Source organism: Notamacropus eugenii, chromosome 1 (genome assembly GCF_028372415.1).
Source record: "Notamacropus eugenii isolate mMacEug1 chromosome 1, mMacEug1.pri_v2, whole genome shotgun sequence".
NCBI lineage: Eukaryota > Metazoa > Chordata > Mammalia > Diprotodontia > Macropodidae > Notamacropus > Notamacropus eugenii.
Genome location: NC_092872.1, coordinates 344,291,019 through 344,309,783, shown reverse-complemented (window position 1 = coordinate 344,309,783; position 18,765 = coordinate 344,291,019). Strand labels below are relative to the sequence as shown.

At 40.1% G+C, this 18,765-nt stretch overlaps 2 protein-coding genes across 7 annotated transcripts in view; one reads left to right on the top strand and one right to left on the bottom strand.

Moving 5' to 3' along the window:
* The window catches only part of DLGAP5 (DLG associated protein 5), a 39,576-nt gene extending 35,755 nt beyond the window's left edge, over window positions 1-3,821 (bottom strand). For all 6 annotated transcript variants that reach the window (XM_072629989.1, XM_072629990.1, XM_072629991.1 and 3 more), the window contains exon 1: window positions 3,321-3,821. The gene's annotated coding sequence lies outside the window, so the exon portion shown is untranslated. The remainder of the gene's footprint in view (window positions 1-3,320) is intronic.
* LOC140517536 (uncharacterized) lies at window positions 2,981-11,328 on the top strand. Its single transcript, XM_072628901.1, has 5 exons — window positions 2,981-3,074; window positions 3,123-3,219; window positions 3,705-4,197; window positions 4,693-4,942; window positions 10,286-11,328. The coding sequence occupies exons 1-3, from the start codon at window positions 2,981-2,983 to the stop codon at window positions 4,132-4,134; spliced, it is 621 nt and encodes a 206-aa protein (XP_072485002.1). The 3' UTR covers window positions 4,135-4,197; window positions 4,693-4,942; window positions 10,286-11,328.
* The last annotated feature ends 7,437 nt before the right edge of the window (window positions 11,329-18,765 follow it).

Below are 18,765 nucleotides of genomic sequence, written 5' to 3'. Positions count from 1 at the left end.
CAAGATGTTATTAAAATACGTAGGAATGAGAGTCTTTCATGAAAAATAGTCAAAGGATATAAACAAGCAATTCTCAATTGGAGGCATCAAATAACAGTCATGAAAAAATGTTCCAAATCATTAATAGAGAAATGCAGATTAAGATAACTCTGAGGTTTTCTTTCATAATGTGCTCACTGACAAAGATATAAAAAAGGAAAATGATAATTCTTGGAGGGGTTGCAGGAAAACATGCATGGTGGGGCTGTGAATTGGTCCAGGGATGAGAAACCTTTGGCCTTCCCAGAACAAATCCTCTTAATAAAAGGATTTGTTCTGTAAAACTTGGACTCAGTCAAAAGGCCACACCCAGGGACCTAGAAGGCCACACGTGGCCTTAAGGCCCCAGGTTCCCCACCCCTGGTAGCCATTCTGGAAAGAAATTTGGAAGTAGGCTCCCAAAATTGCTAAACTATGCATACTCTTTGACCTAGCAATAGCAGTGTTAGTCCTATACTCCAAAGAGTTAAAAGAGGGAAAATATCCTATGTACAAAATATTTTTAGCAGCTTTTTGTGTAGTTGCAAAGAATTAGAAACAAAATGGGTAATCATCAATTGGGAAATGGTTGGGGACAAATTACAGTACATGAATGTGATGAAAGAAAGGACTGTTTTCAGGGAAAATGGAAAAAAATGTATGAAATGATGCATAGGTGAGCAGAACTAGGAGAACAATTTATTGATGACTGTAAAGTGCAACAACTTTGAAAGACTTGATTAGACTCTGGAGGACTAATACTACCCACATACTAACAAGTCCTAATAGAGAGGTAATGGAATTAAGGTACAGAATGAGTAATACATTTGTCTCAGCAAATGGGAGTGATTACTTCCTCAGCTGTGGTTACTCATTAGAAGGACGGTAGGGTTTTTTGGGGAGGGAAGAGTTTTAAAATCAATGAATAAATAAAATTATTTTTGAGAGGGAAAAGAAATCCAGGTTAGATTTATACAAGGAATATAGGGTTAGTTCAATATTAGAAAATTATAAATATAACAAACATTATTAACAAAAACAATAAATATGTTCTTATATCAATAAATGACAAAAAGCTTTTTAATAAAATGACAATTTGTCATTTTAAACATATTAAGAAGCATAGGAATGAAGCATTCCTCAATATGGTAAATAGCATCTATTTAAAACCAAGCACTAGTTTTATCTGTATTGGAGCTGAAGATGAGAATATGCAAATTAATACACTGCTAGTGGAGCTGTGAAGTGATCCAATCTTTTGGAACTATGCCCCAAAACTCACTAATCTATGCACACCTACTGATTCTCAGATACAACTACTTGGCTTATACTCAAACCCTTATTTATAAAAATATTTGTAGCACCACTTTTTGTTGTAGGCAAGAACTGACATCAGAGTGGGTGTCCATCAACTGAAAAATTACTGAGCAAGTTTTTTATAAATGTTATCACAGTTAATACATGAGAAAAGGATTCAGAGAAACTGCAGAGTGAACTACCTACACAAAAACAACAATGTAAAGAGAAATCATGAAAGACTTAGGAATGATAATCAATGAACCCAATGACTCCAACAGACTGATGTGGATCTATACTTGGCACATAAGTTGATGGACTAGAGATGCAGAATGAGACACAAAAAGTGGCTGGATTTGAAAAACGTTTTGAATGACTCTATTTATACCACAAGGGAAGGTTTTCTTCCATTTTAAGGGAGAGGGGTTTGGCAAGAAAGCAACAATAAGTGATTCCAAAAAAAAGGAGCAAAAGAAAGAAAATGTCGTTTGTGAACTTTTTTCTAAACCGAGAAAATGAAATTCATGCTGTACACCTTTGGGATGGCTGTTGCTCCCCTTCCCTTCTTTCTTTTCTCCTCTAAAGCCTTGGACACGATACAGTGAAACCCATGGACTAAACATGGAAGGGTCCCTGCCCAACCTCCACTCAATGGCTGGTTTTGGACCCTCAGGGCTTAGAGGGAATGTCAATAGTAACAGTTTCTCTTCCAAACAACAACGCTGAGGCTCCTGCCCCTCCTAGCATGATTTATCTATTTATTTTCTCTTTTCTATGAAAGGGGCTATCCCCCCTAGACCTTTGAAAGAGGCCAGTTTACTGAATGGGTATTACCTCACTTTAAGTGAGTACCTGAGAAGATCTTAGCCAAGGGGCCAAGGTCTCCCAGGCCATCTCCGGTCATCCTGATGAATATCTGGTCACTGGATTCAGATGGGTCCAAGCAGAAAGTGAGGTTGGTGACCTTCCACAGCCCTCCCTCACTCAAAACAAAAACAAGTGCAAGTTATGTCCTCATTTCTTTAATGTCATAGCTTCTCAGAAAAACAAAGGACAAACACAACAATAAAGGCTGTTGTTCCATGGGTCAAACTCTTCATGATCCTTCTGACTCGTTTTCTTGGCAAGGACACAGGAGTGGCTTGTCATTTCCTTCTCCAGTGTCCCCATTTTACAGAATGAGGAACTGCGGCCAAGTTAAGTGACTTGCCCAGGTCACACAGCCACATCTGAACTTAGGAAGATGCTCTACCCACTGTGCCACCCAGCTGTGTCAGCCCTGGACCAACACCATTAGAATTACAGTATGTTAACCTGGTAGAGGGCAGTTAGCCCGTTCTGAAATCAGGAAGGCACGAGTTCAAATACTCTCAGACACTAGCAGTGTGACCCTGGGCAAGTCACTTAACCCTGTTTGCATCTGTAAAATGGGCTGGAGAAGGAAACAGAAAACCATTCCAGTATCTCTGCCAAGAAAACTCCAAATGGAGAAGTTGGACATGACTGAAATGAGTAAACAACAAAAATCTGATGGGGTCTAGACCTAGACCTCCCACATAAGGAAACACCCTCTACCAGTGGTGATCGCCACCACCTCCGCACTATGGCTTTACACTTGTTTAGAACACCGGAGGTGGAGTGACTGGTCCAGGGTCACCCGGCCAGCATGTGGCCTTATGTCAGGAGGCTTGCAGACAGGCCGAGGCAGCTCTTGGTGCACCGGAAGGGAAGGCGCCACACGGACTCTGCCCACTATCCAGGTACTAAAGAGTAATTGACTCAGTTTGTCTTTTCTCCACTACCACCAGCACCGGGCGAAGGACCCCCTCAGAGCCAGAGCCCAGCGACACCAAGGCGGAGCCGCGACTCCCCAGCGGCCCAAACTGCCCTTCTCCAGAGGCGGAGGCACGGCGGGATCCTCCCCCGCCCCCACACTATCACACACATACACCCCCTTTTCTCCTCCCCTCCCCCCACCCCCACCCAACCCCTCCAGACGGACCTACCTGCGAAACACACTTTCCTAGCAAAAAAGGTTCTGGGGAAACTATCAAAAGAAAAGGATAAAAACACCGCTCTTCCCCCAAAAACCGGAAACGCCCAGTTTTCAAAATGAAGTCAGATCGTCCACCTCCGGGACGCTTAAATTTCCCGCCTCCAGCTTATGATTGGTGGAGCTCTATAGGGCGCTTCCTGATTGGTCAGTTCAGGGAGCTTCTTGGATTGGTCTAAGGCCGGAAACGAATGCTGGGAGAGGCCGAAGAGGATGACGCTTGTAACTACTTCCGACTGGGCTGTATCGGCGGGCTGAGTAGCTGGTTGGGGCTCGATAGATTTCCGCCATCGTTTCCACTGCTTGTATAACTGTTTTGTTATTGTTGAGCGCATAGGGGAAAGGCCCCGGCCCTTGGGGAATGCTGGCTGCCCACCGACCTGTCACCTTTTCCCCTCCCCCAGCCTCCCTCGGAGAGCGGAGGCCTAGTGGGCGGGGCGAGAGGGAGGCTTCCGCTCTTCCGGTTGGTTCCGGGCGGGAGAGGATTCACGGTCCGCTCATCCCCTTCGCGGGATGCAGCGCGGTTGGCTTCCGTCTCGTTGTTCGTTGGATTAAACCGGCGGGATCCGTCCTCCGCCCGGATCCTGGAGCAAGTCTGTGGGATGGGCCGGGCTGCCGGAGGAGGCTTCCCATGCGCGCTGCTTAGAGTTCTCTCCCCCGAAGAGAAGGAGGAGGAGGAAGAGGAGGCCGGAAGGACTCAGCCAGCGGGCCTGTCTGTAACCCGAGCGGTCCCGCAGTACCGGCCTGCCCGCCTCGCACACTTGTGAGCATCGCATGACGGAACGTGGAAAGCGCTTTGCGGCTCTGGAAGCGCTCTCGAAACGCTCACTGTAATTTGATCTTACACGTGGTTTGCAGATGCTTGCTATCCTTAAATAGAATATTAATATTAACGGTTCATAAGTGCATGTTGATTAAGAACAATTTTTTGTTGTCAGCAGTTTGAACCTATGAAATATCAACTTAGAAAAAGTGCTCCAAGTCACCCATAATAATTATATAATATACAAATATATATTATGCATATAAATTAAAACAACTTTGAGGTTTTATCCTCAGGCCTATCAAATGAACTAGGGTGATTGGGATAGAGACAGGACCCATAATTTAATTGGTATAGGAAACTACCCGTGCAGGTTAGTAGCTTTTCTGAGGATCTCCATTGGTAGAGGGAGTTTCCTTATCTGGTGTCCTTATAAGGTATCCTTGTACCTTTGGAATCACATACCTATAGTCTCCGACAAAGATCTTCTCTATACATGCTTATCTAAGCCAACTGCTTTTCCCATCTTTGTTTTAGCCAGTGCCATTTCTTTCTCCTATAGAAACATACCTGCGTCTTGCCTAAAGCTCCATGCAGACTAGCCCTGAAACTTTATACAGACTGGGCCAGTATCTCTACACGTAGTACACTCAGCTGGATCTGTGAGTATTCCCAACAGTGACATAGATTCCGATTCATCCATGCTTGCCTGTCTTCTGGACTTTTGCCTTTGTCCTTCTGTAAGTTCATCACAGGATCCACTCAAGATGCTAGAACCTGGATGTTAACAAAGATACCGGTGGAACTTCTAGGTATGCTCACTCTTTGACTAGCCCATCTTTTTTGATGGTACCTTTTTTTGATTATATCCTTTATTCCATTTCTCCTACAGAATTCCATGTTTGGTATGAGTTGCAGCCTCATTGCTTCTCTATTGTCCTTTGGATAATCCTTAGTTTCAGTTTTTTGGGGACTGTGGTGTACAATAACTCATAGCTATACAACACCAGCAGAAGAATATTGATATTAAAAAGGAGGGTCTCTGTTTCAAGGAGGAATTAGAAGTCCTTAAAGAAACTGGCAGTTTTTCAAAGGCAACCCAGACTTCTTTTCCTTCTTTTCCTAGGTATTTGCCATACCTGCACATTACATATACGTGTGGTATAAATATATGAATGTATATGTGCCTGTGTGTCCATAGGGGTGTGTGTGTGTGTGTGTTTTAAATGTGCACAATAGTGGGATCTGATTAATTTTTCTTTTTTTGTTGTTCCTTAATGTTTCATTTTTTTTACATTCTTTTAAAATATTTTTGCCCAATTACATGTACAAATAATTTTAACATTCTTTTTTCAAATTTTGAGTTCCAAATTCTCGCCCTTCCTCCCCTTCTCTTTGAGAAAGTAAGCAATTGATGTAGTTTATACATGTATAGTTGTGCAAAACATTTCCATTTGAGTCATGCTTTGAAAGAAAAACACAGACAAAAAAAGAAAAAGCCAAACCCAAGTAAAATAAAGTGAAGAAAAAGTATCTTTCATTTACATTCAGGCTCTACCAGTTCTTTCTCTGGAGATGCACAGCACCTTTCATTATAAGTTTTTCAGAATTGTCTTTCATTATTGTATTACTGAGAATAGCCAAGCTATTCCCAATATGTCGTCATACAATATTGTTATTACTTTGCACAATGTTCTTCTGGTTCTTCTCATTTCGCTTTGCATCCATTCATGTGAGTCTTTCTAGGTTCTTCTGAAAGCATCCTGCTCATCCTTTCTTAAAGCACATAGCATCCCATCACAATCATTTGCTACAACTTGTTCAGACATTACCCAATTGATGTACATCCCCTCAATTTCCAATTCTTTGCCACCATAAAAGAGCTGTTATAAATATTTTTGTACAGATAAGTCCTTCTCCTTTTATTTTGTCTCTTTAGGATACAGACCTAGTAGTGGTATTGCTCAGTCAAGGTGTTTGTATAGTTTTATAACCCTTTGGGCATAGTTTCAAATTGCTCTCCAGAATGACTGAATAACTATATAACTTCACTAACAGTACATTAATATTTTAATTTTCCCCACATTCCCTACAATGTCATTTTCCTTTTCTGTTATATAAGCCAATCTGATAGGCACATGGTGTTAGCTCAGAGTTGTTTTAATTTGTATTTTTCTTATCAATAGTGATTTAGAATATTTTCTCATATGACTATACATATCTTTAATCACTGTCTTAAAACTGCCCATTTATATCTTTTGACCATTCATCAGCTGAGGAATAGTTCTTATTTCTGCAAATTTGACTCTGCTTTCTATATTTAAGAAATTAAGTCTTTATCAGAGAAATTCACTCTAAAAGATTTTTTTTCACAGCGATGACTAAACTCTGTATTTCACTCCATCCTATTTCCCCTATTTACTCTACTCTCTCTCTCCTTTTACCTTGTGCATTCTCAAAAGTGTTTTGCTTCTGACTTTTATTTCCCTGAAACTGCCCTGCCTTCTATCAGCACCACCACCCCATTCTCTTATCCCCATCACCTCCTACTTTCTTGTATAGCAAGACAGATTTTTACAGCCAAGTGAATGTGTGTTATTCCCTCTTTGGGTCAATTTCAGTGAGAGTAAGGTTCATATATTACCCCTCCTGCCATATCCCATTTTCCCTTCCATTGTAAAATCTCTTTCAGGCCTCTTTTATGTAAGATAATTTACCCCATTCTATCTTTCCCTTTCCCCTTCTCCCAGTACATTCTTTTTTCTCACCCCTCAATTTTATTTTATTTTTTTTAGATAATCATACCACCACATTCAACTCATACCTGTGCTTTGAATATGTATACTTCTAACTGCCATAATAATGAGAAAACTTTCAGGAGTTACAAGTATTATTTTCCTGTGTAGGAATGTAAACAGTTTAACCTTATTGAATCCCTTAAGATTTCCCTTTCCTGTTTACCATTTTATGCTTGCCTTGAATCTTGTATCTGAAAGCTAAAATTTATTCAGCTCTGGTCTTTTCATTAAGAATGCTTGAAAGTCCTCCATTTCATTGAATATCATTTTTTTCCTCTGAAGGATTATACTCAGTTTTGTTAGGTATATGATTCTCGGTTGTAATTCTAGCTCCTTTGCCCTGTGGAATATCATATTCCAAGCCCTCTGACCTTTTAAGGTAGAAGCTGCTAAATCTTGTGTTATACTGATTGTGGCTCAACGATACCTGAATTGTTTATTTCTGGCTGCTTATAACATTTTTTCATTGGCTTGGGAACTTTGGAATTTGGCTATAATATTCCTGGAAATTTTCCTTTTGGGATCTCTTTCAGGAGATGATCAAGGAATTCTTTCAATTTCTATTTTACCCCCTAGTTCTAAAATATCAGGATAGTTTTCCTTAATAATTTCTTAAAAGATAAGGTTCTAGGCTATCATGTTTGCAGGTAGTCCAATAGTTCTTAAATTATCTCTTCTGGATCCATTTTCTAGGTCATTTTTCCAATGAGATATTTAACATTTTCTTCTATTTCTTCATTCTTTTGATTTTGTTTGATTGTTTTGCAGTGCCTCAAAGTCATTAGCTTCCACTTGCCCAATTCTAATTTTTAAGGAACTATTTTCTTCAGTGAGCTTTTGTACTTCCTTTTCCATTTAGATAATTTTATTTCTTAAGGAATTCTTTTCTTCAGTGGATTTTTGTACCTCTTTTTTCTATTTGACCAATTTTGCTTTTCAAGGCATTCTTCTTCTCATTGGTTTTTTGTGCCTCTTCTAGTATATTTCCTGTCTGTTTTTTAAGGTGTCATTTTCTTCAGTATTTTTTGTTGACTTTTTTCATTATTTTCTTGTATCACTCTCATTTATCTTCTCAATTTTTCCTCTACCTTTCTTACTTGATTTTTAAAATCCTTTTTAAGTTCTCCCAATTCATCGTTTTATTTAAGGCTTTGTATATAGGAGTTATGGTTTTGTTGTCTTCTCCTGAGCTTTTGTTTTGATCTTCTTTTCACCTTAGTAACTTTCTATAGCAGAATATTTTGTGCTGTTTGCTCATTTTCCAGGAATTTCTTGACCCATGCTAAAGTGGGGCTCTACTTCTGGAGTGGAGGAGTTACCATCCCAGGTTTTTTGTACAGATGTTTTCAGAGACACTTCTAGGTTCCTATAAGTTTTTAGTTCTTTCAAGGTGGCATGATCTAAGAAGAGGTCTGTGAGAGATCACAAGCACTCTTTTACATCCTGGAACTATGAACAGGGTCTCCACTCCACTACAGTCACAAGTTCTAGTGCTCTTCCTCACCATCAACAGTCAGCCAGATCCAAGTATAGGCAATGCAAAAGTTCTGCCTCTGATGTCAGCTAAGTAGTAAATCTCCTTCTGACCAGTTGTCCAATCCCCCTACTGTCTGTGGGCTGAGAAGTCTGGAAACTAGAACTGATTCAGTCACCCCTGAGTCTGGCTCCTGATTTTCTGGGCCTAGGTTTGCTGTTGTGGCCTGCACTGGACTGTGCTCCACACTCACCCTGGTGCAACAGACCTTTCCTGCCAACCTTCTAAGTTGCCTTGGGCTGGAAAATTGTTTCACTTTGTCTTTTTGTGGGTTCTGTTGCTCTAGAATTTGTTTAGTCATTATTTAAAGATATTTGAAAGGCTTGTGGGGGACCTTAGGTGAGTCCTTGCTTTTACTCTGTCATCTTGGCTCCACCCTGTCTTATTAATTAAAAAAACTACTTGTTATTTTGAAAAAATAGTCCACTGTGATCTTATATTCATCTGCCAGCTTTGTGAGCATGTTCTTCTGGGACTAATGTCCTCACAGATACTGTCCAAGGTTGGACTGTGACTTGAGTAAATCCTTGGTAAAGATGAACATACAGTTTAGTGTATTGTCAGCAGATGCATACCAAAAGATACAGATCTGATTAGTTCTATGTGGAACTTATTGAAAAGTCTGGCCTTCTTGTCCCTTCTGAGAATATGAATCTCTTGAGGACCAGCATTCACCAGTCTAGTGGCATCAAAAGGCAAGAAGAATCCCATGCACCTGAAAAGTACTTTTGGTCATGAAGCAAAACTGAATCCTGGAACTAGCAGGTCAAGCTCATCACTTAGCCTTGGAGGCATACTAACCATTAACTGGACATCTCAAACAAGAGCCTGACCCACCAAGAATTCCTTCAAGGTTGTCATACAGGAGTTATCAGCTTTTTCTTCAACAACTTAGCTTTTTCTATGAGCTAGTTTTATATGTCTTTGTTGGGCAATAAGTTACCAGCAGATTTGCTGGTCCCTATAATATTTTTATCTGGCTAGTCAAAGATTGGGTTGCAGAGGTGAACAGCATTCTTGAAGGGCAATAAAAGAACATTCCCCATAATAGTTGTCATGGGGGAAAAATCAACTGAATTTGGTAGGATGTGATCTATATGAGAGAAGATACTCTTCATTAAACTTAGGGAGGATAATGAGAGAAAAGGCAACGGGAGGAAGGAGAGGGGGGATGAAGAACTAATCAAAAGAAGAAAGTGAATTCTTTCAATAGGAAGAAAACTGCCTAGTGAGGAAGCTTTGTGGTGTAACATATAAAAACATTTCATTTGGAACCCAAGTATTTGCTGAAGGTGGGCAAGTATATACCTGGACTAGTCAGAACTAGTTTCCAGATCAATAAAATAAATTAATTGAACTACATGAATTTTGAGATCCCTTCCAGCTAATGAAGCATTGACAAAAGGTTTGGCTAGATTGAGATCAAAGCAAAGAGATGAATGGATTTCCAAAACTAATTCAAAAAGACCAGATTTTTGTTATTCACTTCTTGAGCTGTGGCTTGCTCCTGCTACTCCCCTATGATCCTTCTGAATGCCCATTATAATAAGCCTATTCTGGATCTAATGGTATCAAAAATGCTGACCTCAAGGGTGAACTTAAGTAATCTTTTGTGAAGGTGGCCTAGTGCCTGTCCTCCTTGCCCAGGATGAAAGATGTATCAAACAAGTGTTTCTGGCAGTGGGAAGAAATGAAACTGGGCCTGAATAGTCTGGTCTCACATATGGGTTTGCTAGAAATCTACCAGTGGCTTGCTCATTAGGGATATTAAGCTGATTGGTTTAATGTAAGTTGAAGTGCCCCATAACTGTTTCTTTTTCTAGGTTTGAATCTCCTAGGATCTAGGCCTAGATGGTCACAGCTAACTTGTTAGCATCAGGAAGAGGCAAGAAGTATCCCACATTCCCAGGAAACATCATGGTATAGTTAGCTTCAATAACCATTGACGAAGTCCTGGGATGGTACACAGTCAGTCTGCCAAGCAAGTCCTACCATTTCTCTGGTATTCTGTGAGTTACTTCTTATAAGGTGCACTGTAAGCACTCCTATACAAAGGGCAGGACAACCCTTATCAGAGCAACCTCAGCATCCATGATCTCTGAGTAGAGCTATGCACTACTTAGTTGTTGTTGTATTTGGACAGACCTTTGATGGTGGAATTATGAAACAAGAGATAGAAACCCATAGAGTGGTGTGCTTTAGGAAGATGCTCTTTATGGACATAAAGGGTAACATGAGTAGTATCCAGTGAAATGCACTCAGATTTTATATGTTTAATCAAAATAAGAGAAAAAGCAGAAGTTTCAATAGTTCATCTATCTAGAGATAGAAAGGACCCCAGAAGCCATCTGATCTAATCTCTTCATTTGAAAGATAAAGAAGTTGAAGACCACAGAAGATAGATGACTTGCCCAAGTTCACACAGGTGGCAGAACTGAGGTTTGGAATCAGGTCCTTCAAATGTTGAGCCAGTCATCTTTCCTCTGTGCCAGGCAAAAATTATCGAAACAAGTTATTGAAGATAATACACTTTTCATGTGATGAATACAAGCTAGACAAACTGGACCTTATCAGCTGAAGAAAAGGTTTATCACTGTAGAAGGGCAAAGATCACAGCAAAGAGTCAGACAAAGTAGTTCAACCCATGTCCTTCCACAAAGATCTGGAAAAGCATCAGACTAAGACTGATCCAGAAGTCCAAGGGAGGAAAAATCAGTGAATCATTTTTCTTGCCCAGGTTACCATTGGGACAGAGAGAGAAAAATCTGCAACTATTTACCACCAAAACGCTTGTGGGGATCAATCACCCACCCCACCTTTCTCAGTTCTGATGGCAACTGCCAAAAAACAAACAAATAAACAAAAACTTCATGTGGAGGCTGACACCTCCACTGACCTTGTCAAGGACTCAAGCCATCACCCAAGTTGAGCTCTTCATTTCTCCTCCTGAGCAGAAGATTCAGACCCTTGAAGAAGATGAAGAGCTCTTTAAGATGCTAGCAAAACTGCTCCAATCTGCATGCAAGTAGGACTTCCCAGAATGGAAATAACTTGAAGCTGCTGAAACACAAGGAAGGAGAAAGGAGTGATTTACCTTCTCCTGAGGAGGGATGAAACTTGACTAGCCCAGAAAGTGAGAGGGCCTGAGTCTGGAACACACACTGACTTTGCCAAGAAGTCTAAGGTAAAATTTGAAGAATGAGGATCAGACAAAAATTGTGCTGACCAAGTTGCTGAATAACTACAAAAGCTTTCACGAAAAGACAAAAGCAAGAACCTCAAAGCCAAGAATCATAAGAGAAAGAGACCAATCACAAAAGCAAAGAGAAACAATAGATGTTGGGCTTTGTGTTATCTATTTTCTTTATTTGTTATTTTATTTTGCATTTACTATGTTTGTTATAGTTACTTTCTAAGCTATGATATGACTTCATGCTTCTTGACATGAGTGTTATATGTAAGTGAATGCTTTTGAGATGCTCTCCCAACCCCTGATGAGGGTCAAGAAAGGTGCAGGAACCACTAGAGATCTCTATTAACCTAATCTGGAAAGAATTCAATGGACTCAAGCAATCTTAAGTCAAATAGGCAAAAAAGTTTATTATTATTACCCTTTTCAGCGGGCAAGAGTTCTTAGGGAACCTGCAATTTAAAAGAGTTATAGATAAAGTTTATATAGATTATTCTATAGTAAGATGTGTGCCAAATATGCTAACTAGGTGTTTTGGGGTGTGATTAGGGAGTGGTTAAAGAGTGGTCAGTTCTTTTTTTTATATTTTATTTTTATTTTTTAGTGTTCTACAATCACTACCATATAACTTAGATTATTTTTTCCCTCCCTTCCCCTTCCCTGTCCTTTCCCTCCCCGAGATGGCATACAATTTTATATAGGTTCTGCATATATTCCTATTAAATACATTTTCACTATAATCATGTGGTGTAAAAGAATTAAAATGAATGGGAGAAATCATATAACAAATCAAAATGTAAAACAAAAGAAAATAATCTGCTACATTCTGTGATTGAATTCCAAAGTTCTTTCTCTGGGTATGGAAGGCATTTTGCCTTAAAAAATCATTGGGAATTTTTTTTAAGTCCTTGCATTTCAATGAAGTTCTAAGTCTACCAGAAAAAAGTCTCACACACTGTGGTTGTTGCTATGCACAAAGTTAGGAGTGGTCAGTTCTTAAAGGAACGTGCACTTTTGATATCTACTGCGCAGATAATAGCCCAAGGTGGGGGGAGCTACCTTGAGGTGTAGTTTTAGGCCTGAAACGTCACTAAGTCAACCAACAGTCAGGGCTGACCATAAAAAAATCAGGCTTCTCTCATCAATGTCTTTGTTAGACAAGATTAACGGAAAGGGAGTACACATACATCTAAGTAGAAGATACATATGATTGGGCAGTGAGTAATAAATTTTATGACCCAGTGCACAGTTTAGTTTAGTCAGTATGCAGCTGGCTCTAAGTGATAAATTCTATAGGTACAGCTGGCTACAATGGCAGGAAGGGAGATAACAGTTCCTGCTGGGGCAGGCTGGAGGGAGACTGCCTGAGATAGTGAGTGGGATAGGTTTAGTGAAGACTTCTCAGATTGTAATGGAGGGTTTGGGTGGGAAAGCAGGTGGGGCAATCCAGAGATCTTGATAGGGGCGGTATGGGAATGAATACAGATCTTGATGGGAGTGATCAGCAGCCTAGGGAATGGGGTTTTGATGGGATCAAGGGTAGGGGGAGAAACAGAGACCTGAGCACATTGATAATGAAAAGCCCATGGGCTTCCTGAGTCTGCTGGAACAAATGGGAAGATTAGATTTGAGTAAGAAAGGCCAGATTAAGTAGGAAGATTCAAGGGGAGCTCAAGGAGGCTTCCAGAGTCTGAACCCCATCAGAAGATCTGGACTTGCCACATAGCAAGGACAGAATATAATACCTGAATAGCTTGAGAAAGACATGGAAACCAAGAAAATGTTTAAACACTGAGAGGAAGGCTAGCTCTAGCTCAGTAATTAATACTCTAATCAAGGTAAGCAAGCAAACACATACGCAAAATTGCTCAAGGCAGGATGATTTCAATGGGTTGCCATCAATATAGCTTTAGTAAAGATAAGTTCATATCCAAAGATGATTATGAATGAGTTTGATGAATTCAGATATATACTGCTGATCAGAGGAAACTGCTTCTAGGAAAATAAAGTTTCCATAACAACCATTATGAAGAAAGATGTTTAGGATACACAAGAGAAGCAAAATCAAAGGGGCTGATGAAAGGAAAAATGGATTTCAGAGATGAAAGCAAGGAAGAAACTGAATCAAATGCATCTGTAAACAGAGGTGACACTGATGAGGTTTAGGAGTGCAGGGGACCCCAAAATTCCAAAATCCGGGTCCTGCCCAAATGAATTCAACTCAAGCCTTCTTAAAGCCAAAGAAAGACAAAGTTTATTAAAGATTCACCAAACTGGGTTGGCTCTTAAGGAGCCTAAGCATTTGTAACACTTGTATTCACAAGTGGGCCAGATAGAATTCCAGCTAGACAGAGTCTGAGCTGGATTGAATCTGAGTGTCTTCATGGAGGCAAGATGGAACTTAAATACAGAAAAGACTATAGGAGGGATCTGGGGATGATCTGGTAGTCTAGGGTGATGGGAGGAGGGGTTTAGAAAGGGTCTTGAGGAGAAGTCCAAGGAGGGGGTGACTGGTCAAGGGTTGGAAACTGCTGGAGGCAATCAGGAGATATCAGACAATGGAGGGCCTGGGCCAGAAGCAGGTATTGCCAGGTAGCCTGGGGTCCCAGGGATGGTCTCCATAGATCAAACCCAGGGAGGATTCTGATGGGAGTGGCTGGTAATAGGATCAAAGGGAAGAATATCAAAAAAATGCTAAGTAGAAGATAGGGAGTATCTTGCCTGGGAGAAATACAAGGGGAATCCAAGGAGCCCCTCCAAAGGTCAGACTTTCCAGGGGCCCTTCAGACTAATGGGACAAAAGCCCTCCCGATCCCAGGGGAAAAGGTCTTGGCTTGGGCCTATACCCCATCAGTACCATTTCAGTTAGAAGGCATGCTAGGGTCTCCTTCCCCTGTTTCAAAAGTCTCCTGAAACAGGATTTCAGTAAGGACTGGAAGAGACAAGCTAGGCAGGAGATGTGTCGGGAAAGTCATTTTAAGAACCTGATTGTTAGGAACAGTTATTGTACTTTCCAAATGGTCAGTCTTTTTCGGGCATTTTCACTACATTTCTGCATGTTTATTTAGTAATGCAGCTAGATCACATGTTTATCACTTATTTGGACAAAATCATAGACAGTCTGATAACCAAGTCTACAGACAAATGATTTAAAAGATTGTGAACCTTAGATGGCAGAGTCAAGATCCAAAGAGATTTAGATAGGACACACAAGTAGAATCCAAGGGTTGGGAGATTGTCAGTGGTCACATGGAGGAGAGATTGCACTTCCTTTGCTTGGCCCTAGAGGGAAAACTGTTAAGTGAAAGGGCAAGTTACATGGGATGATTTGTCCCCTTATTGACTTCAAAGATGGGAGAGGATTTCATTCTCTGACTCTCCTACACTATGAGAATCTTTCATTTAAGGGACCCTGTGCACAAACTGAGCATTCTTCATTATGAATGTAGGCATTTCATAATGTCTCAAACGGTTCTCTTATCTGTCATATCCTGCCTGTAATATTCCAAATGCCTCTGTGCTCTCTTCTTTTCCGACTCTTTAAATAAAAGATGCCAAATTTCCTCACTGTTTGCACCCTCCCCCCTTTTCTGAATCAGGCAATATCTCTCATCCCTAGAAGATGAGATCTAAGCAAGATGTTAATTGCGGTAATTAATGTTAATTGCTATCATTAACAAGTAAAACGTATTAATAACTAGTGAATAGCAATGGCTACTTGGATTTTTGTATTAGCTACTATTGAAATTCATTGGAATGAATGCTTAATAGAATAATATTGAATTGAGAGAAATTATTATTTCTCCCTCATATTAATAATGTTATTGAACTGAGACCAGAATGTTTTCAGAAGCCTGAAGGTTGTTCAGTCTCTGATAATGAGATTGAATTAACTTTCTCCTCAGTCTTGATCTCACCCAACTTTTCAAGGAATTTAATCTAAGGTGGGGAAAGCCCACTATGCTCCACATAGATATGGGTGGGGATAAATTCTTTGATTAGGTTGCTCAAGGGTTGGGAATTTAGAAGTAAATGACATAATTAAAGTTATAGCCCTCAGCCACTCATTAGACTAGGTACACCTCTCATTGCAATATTCATTCTCTCTCATTGTTAATGAGTTGATTACCATCCTCAGGAATACCCATTCTTCCTGTCACTAATGGTCTTTGGCATTTGAGAGTGTCACTGTCTGATTTTATTGGTAATATGCTAGCATTATTAATAAAATTACTAATTAACCAGAAATTATGTCTCTTGAACTTTTAAAAGATCACAGAATGAAGCATTTATTACACCCTTGGCAAAGCATGGTGCTAAGTGCTGAGGATATACACAGAAAAGTGTGTGTGTGTGTGTGTGTGTGTGTGTGTGTTCATTGCCAAAGAAGACAATGCCTTCAGAGAAATGATGACATGACTTGCACTTGACTTTGTTTTGAATAAGGGAGAGCTGTGCAGGTCACCAGCCTCACTTCTCCTCCAGAGCCATCTGAATCCAGTGACCAGATTTGGTGAACCACCAGCGTCCCCACGTGGCTCAGTGAAGTGATGAAGAAGAAAGATACGGGCAGGTGGGGGAAGATAGGACAACTCTACTTTATTGAGCTGAGGGTCTGAGTTTAAAAAGACAAAAACTGCAAGTCTACGTGACAATTTACTCGTCTCCCATCCTAGTAATTTGACCAGTCTTATTGTCTTAAAGAATGTTATCCTAGAGGGCATTTGTCTATTTTACATATCCCTTGTACTCTGTAGTTCTCTTGTTTACCTCACGGAGACAGCAACATCCATGGGGTATGGAGAGCAATACTAGATGATAATGAGCAAAGTCTCAGAGAACAGGCTTTCCCTAAGTTCTCACTTAGATTCGACACCACACTGTATCCTAGCCCTCAACAACCACATACTCAGAATGACTGGAGATGACTCAGGATGAGGCAATTGGGTTTAAGTGACTTGCCCAAGGTTACACAGCTAGTGAGTATCAAGTGTCTGAGGTGAGATTTGAACTCAGGTCCTCCTGACTCCTTCACTGGTGCTTTATCCACTGCACCACTTAGCTGCCCCATATAAAAAGTAAGACTGCTCTCAAGGAGCTCACATTCTAAATGGAGAGACAAACACTACAGGGTTCCAGCTATAAGTTAGATGGAAAGGTCCTATGGAATTTAGGGTGTAGCAACAGATGATAAATTAGCCTCTACTTTGATGTCATTTTCACTGATAAAATCATCTCAGTTTTTTACATAAAAACATTCAACAGTGTCAAGGATTTCAGTAGCAAGAACTATGAGCTATCCTTCAGTTAGCTGTGGTTACAGCAACTGTGTAAGTAGTTGCTGGGCTGCATCTTCAGACTGGTTGTGTTCTGGTATGGTGGCTGAGGGCATTGGCCTTGATGCACTGCTATTCCCAAAGCTCTTTGGGTCCAGGGTCCTGGGCTGTCTTCATCAGGGTCTGAGGAAAGATGATGGCCAACGTAAGGGTGGTGGGGATCATTTGACTTGCCTATCACAAGCTGCCTCCTGTTTCCCTCTCAAGGTACCTTACTGCTTTGGCTATGCTGACTTGCCTGCCATGTTTGTGACAAGTAGTGGGGGTGACTGGTCTTTTTTCCATAGGAGTTGCATCCCCAGAGAAGAAACTCATGGTTTGCCACTCCTAGACCTCTTGTGGCCAAAATTATGAAAATCCATCCCAAAATGACAAGAACTATTTTATATAAATCCTGCATCAAAATCCCCACAAATAATTGCTATCATTTTATCTATTTGGTAACTTTCTTGTACAAAATAGCCTAAAACTGCACTAAGACTTTTGGAACACCTTGAATACATACACATTATCTCCCCCAAGTAGACTATAAACAGGGATGATTTTTTTATTTCACCAGAGCCAAGCACAGTGCAAGAAAAATATCTACTTAATTCTTATTGATGATCAATAAGAATTATTTTACTTAATTTTATTAGCTTATTAATTAATGAAATTATTAATTAATCAATTTATTAAGTTTAATTAGGCTCAATAAATTGAGATTGCAGAGTCCAATTTAGACAGTTGTTTTTTGGTTTTTTTTTTGTTTTTGCATCTTCTGGACAATTAAATCTATTCAAGAAAGTAGGTTCTCAGAAGATATTGGGTTCCCATTTTGGCGCAGGTTTTCCCAGAAAATATAACTAACCAAACGCTGAATATTAAGTAAAGGAGATCTGTAAACTTACTTTAAAAAAAAAGCACTCATGAGAAGAATCAATTCAGTCCCTGAAATATTTACCACCTGGTGGGCTGTAGAACTATGTGGAGAAAGTCAGTTCTAAAGTGGGAAAGCCTGAAGCCATAGACTGGGAAGCCTACACTTAATAATTACTAAGCTTTTTGAAGACAGGGATTGTTTGTTTCCATTTTTTCTTCCTATATAGTCAGGACAGTAGCAGAATACTTGACAAATAATAGATGCCCAATAAGTGTCTGTTGTTAGATCAAATATTTGTGGCTAACAAGAGTATAATGAAGGGTATAAGTACACCTCTTCCTACTATTTCAACAATTCATTTATTTTTAACTACAACTTAGCTCATTATTTTTTAGAGTAATTATTAATGTAGCCCCATTTCACCATGAAAATGACTGTTAAATCCTAAGATCCATTCTTTCATTTTCCTGGTTGACAAGAACTTCACATCATCTGATAAGGCTTCCTATCTAATACAGGAGAAGCCCTTTTTATAATGGCCAAAATGAGTTGCCTGGCTTCTCACTGGCTACTTCCTGCAGCAGGGAGCTTACTACTGCAAGAGATAGGTCTTTTATTGTGCCACCGTCAACTCCTTTCTATAGACCAGAAGTCTACCTTCCTTCCTTCAACTTAACTTTAACAAACCTCCAAGGACAGGCAGAATGAGTCGAATTCACCATAAGTCCCTTTCATTCACTGGATGCACTGATCCTGCATTACACCCACCCACTCACACAAACACTCACACACACACGCACACAGACACACATACACACCCTATAAGTCCCCCTCCCCTCTTAAACAGCTATATTGCTCCTTTGGCCTCCTTTTATGAGAGAGAATTGAATTGTCAAATTTTTACTCAGATCCATA